The following is a 3711-nucleotide window of genomic DNA, read 5'->3' as shown; positions in this document are numbered from 1 at the left end:
ACAGGCACACTTGTACAGTTTACACATCCATAGTCCTTCAAATTCACTCCCCTCAAGCAAATCGCCAACGAAATAATTATAAGTATATTTTCGGCTTCATTGGCATCTTACCAAACGTACAAGTAAATTATCTCCTGGGTGCTCATCAAAAACATGACGATCTCATATTACAAACCAATAAATAAACATTTGCTTCCAAATATAATTTAGCTATCAACAATTTCCCCCTTTACCTCCACTTGAAGAAGAGATCCCATCAAATGTATTTAGGGGTTTGTTTCTTTAATCTGGAGGAAAAGGAATGTGACTGGAAAAAATTTCTTCAAAATGAGAGAAAAAAGTAAAAAACTATCACCTAACGAATTGAAACAGTTTTGCAGAAGAATGACTTCTTTTCTCTAATTCTTCTCTTGCTATCCAAGAATGCTTTCACATATTCTCAATTCGGAATTGTGCGACGCTTGAGCATGGCATCTATATCTTCCCCACCCAAAAAACAAATATCAAATACTTAAAATGACAAAAAAAATAAGTGTTTTCTTTCAATGGTGGATATAAGTCACCAACAGCATGTTTGATTGATGTATACTTAACAAAACCGGTGTTCTGTCTCTTTTCATTATAGTTACAAACCCCAGGATGTATCCATGATCAGACAAATTTTTGTACCAAATCACCTACCTGCATTGATGTAACAGGTATCAAACAAGTGAAATATAATGACAATTAGACAAAAAAAGATTCATACTTGGAAGGGGAGCTTTAGGATAAATATGATGAAAGATGAAGGACTAGCATTGTATCGTCAAATTTAAAAATGAAGTTTTCCAGTCAGTACTACTTCACAGACATAAAATATTTCAGAGTCATCTCAAGATCTTTGCACTAAGTTGTTGCAAAGAAGTTCTAAAATCACTCTTTACAAATGAGGTTGTATGCATAGGCCCCCATAAGAACGTAATCTATAAATTAAATATAAAATCGTAACTGTAACTGTGAGGTCATTTGTAACAATTGTATCAGGCACAATCAAGATTTAAAAGAGTTCAAGAAATTATAAAAGTCATACTAGAGAGGCACTAGGGAGGGGTTAACAGACAAAACAAAAACAGAAAACAACAATGAGTTAATGACATTGTTTACCTCTGAACCAACTGGAGCACACGCACATTTTGCCAACCTCAAAGATGAGCAGACGAGCCAAACTATAAGCATGAAGGATGTGGCAGTTACTTGTTACTTGTTAGTAACACGATGAGTCTATAAATGCCACCAAACCACATTTCTAGGATGAAGCTCTATTATGTTGCAAAGATGCAGAAGCAGCTGCTGCCTCTGCTATTAATGAGACTGGTTGCCGAGCCTGTAGACAAGCACCTATCTCAAAGGGGTGCAACTCTGAGCCATCAAAAAGAAGATTAACACCAGGAAGGACAACGTCTCTGCTGTCAGCTTCTTCTTGCTCAATTTTTGGTGTGCTCACTGAAGGGGAATCTTCTACTGGCCTTGTGGCAGCCTCATAAACAGGAGATAGAGCATATGATCTGCGTGCCAGTGAAATAGTGCGGACGTTAGAGAAATTAATACACCTATCATCACAACACTGATCTGAATGTTATCCATGACCAACTGGATCATAGTTTATTTCCTCATCCAGGATTCATAAAACTTAATACGAGAAATACAAATAAAAGGTGTATCTACCAGTGAGAGAAATACAGATAAAAGGTGTATCTACCAGTGACACCTAAGTTTTACCACCAATGTACAACACTTGATATTTACCAAAAGACATGCAGAATTTTAAAGGTAATATCCAATTTATAGCTTCTAATTGGAAGTATCTATGTGACCGAAAGAAACACAAAAGCTTAAAAACTCAACTAAATGAAAGCTACAAATAAGAGCAAAATAGAACAGCTTGAGACAGACCTTAGAATGCTGCCATCAAAGCTCAAAACTTCAGTTCGGGAACGATGTCTACTAACTAGTTTTAGTCTCTGATGCTCACTTGAAGCTCCTGAAATCGGAGAAGAAGGGTCTATAAGAGGATTCCACCTTCCACTCACGTAATTCATGAGATGCCGTGAGAAGTCCTTTGGTTGCTCTTTCTGGTAAAGAAGTTTTGCGGCGGCTCCTGTTGCTTGGTACTCTGTGCAAACATCACGCAACCTTTTCCGTAAGCTTTGCATTGAATCATGATGCTCGGTAAATAAATCCTTTTGAAGTAATTGTGATGATACCACTCTTTTGCAAATATTATTGCACAATTTAGGATTAAACAGTGGCATTCCAAATTCCACACTTAACGGGACCCATTCATACTTCTCCTCATCAGGCGCAAAGTGGTCTGAATCTCTTTCTTTGAAAAGTTTCAATAAACGAATGTAGCCAACTGTCCACAATTCTATCTTGTTTGCCAAATCAGTTAACACAGAATCCAGCTTTGAACTTTCTTTTTCACACAGTTCCAATTCCTTCCCCATACAACCAATTGAACCATCAGAGTTCTTCAGCGGTAATGGAATATCCATCGTAACGATTCTACCTGATTCATCAAGGTCATATCTACTGAGGGGCTGCACTAGTACAGCAGAGTATTTAAGAATTGAATTTAAGCAATGTAAAAGTATAGATCCCTTTACTAGATTTCCTTCAAACTTGCCTCCCAACCCTCCAACTGTAGAACCATCCCAAGACCATAAAAGGGCTTTCTCACAACCAGCTAGTGGTGCAGGAAGCAAGCGTAAGCACTGTCCCTTCATCAGAATAACAGATAGAGGTCCACAGCCAACAGCTGAGTACAATACTATTTTCATCCAAGGAGTCATGGATGAATAAGAGGGAGGACCAAAATTAATAGGACCTGTAGGTCCAGGAAGTACTGACGAAGGAGGAAGAGGAACCATAGACACAACTATATCGTAGTCACGACGAAGCAACCGATCCAAAGTGGCTGGTGCCAGGGACGCCAAACTTTCACAACGAAGGATATCCACTCGGAATTTCTTTTTCCTCTTATGCAATTCTCCTCCAACATCTGAACCTTCATCAGGTATCAGTTTCTCACTGCTTTCATGTTTAGAATCTGATTTAGAGTCTTCATTTAAGCAAGTGATATCTTCTGATGAAGTACCAATCTTTACTTCCTCACTTGTAATATCATTCACATCTTCGACCAAAACAGAACCATCCCGGGGCATCTCTGATTTCTCAGAACCATCATCATCAATTGTGACTTCATGTGTACTAAGGTCTCCTGATTCGTTAGGCAGAGGGACATCAGGTATGAGTGTAGTCTGATCATCGTTGGAGTTTATCATATCCATCTTATTGTAAAGTTTGTCAGCTTTCACATCAGTTGCAACCCCTCCTGATTGAAGACATTCCAAAACACAACGAAGGCTAAATGCGTGATTTGCAAATTCCTGTAGTTCTCCTTCAAATTTGGTTCCCTCTAGCGTACTAAGATCCTTGCAAAGATCTGTAATGCTAGCATGACCCAACTTTCCCGCTTCGTATAGTGTCACAGCATGAGATTTCAGGCCTGAAACAAATTATGAGTAATTTCAAGAAGATATACAATTCAAGCCTAAGAGACATCTAAAACATGTTAATACTTTTATTTGCTGCTGGAAATGGCCAGGGCTGCCTAGTCACTCTATCATTAAATGTTCTAATTTGTTTGGTGTGTGTGTGTGTGTGTGTGTG

At 38.4% G+C, this 3711-nt stretch overlaps 1 protein-coding gene across 1 annotated transcript in view; it reads right to left on the bottom strand.

The window, feature by feature from the left end:
• Positions 1-294: 294 nt before the first annotated feature.
• The window catches only part of LOC101304871 (protein FAM91A1-like), a 9038-nt gene continuing 5621 nt past the window's right edge, over positions 295-3711 (bottom strand). Inside the window, exons 10-12 of the mRNA XM_004299631.1 lie at positions 1933-3547; positions 1144-1544; positions 295-681 (exon numbers count right to left, since the gene is read on the bottom strand). Of these exons, the coding sequence (XP_004299679.1) occupies positions 1286-1544; positions 1933-3547 (1874 nt within the window). The 3' untranslated portion in view covers positions 295-681; positions 1144-1285. The remainder of the gene's footprint in view (positions 682-1143; positions 1545-1932; positions 3548-3711) is intronic.

This window comes from Fragaria vesca, linkage group LG5, assembly GCF_000184155.1.
Source record: "Fragaria vesca subsp. vesca linkage group LG5, FraVesHawaii_1.0, whole genome shotgun sequence".
In the NCBI taxonomy this organism is placed as follows: domain Eukaryota; kingdom Viridiplantae; phylum Streptophyta; class Magnoliopsida; order Rosales; family Rosaceae; genus Fragaria; species Fragaria vesca.
This window is presented reverse-complemented; position numbering and strand designations above follow the sequence as displayed.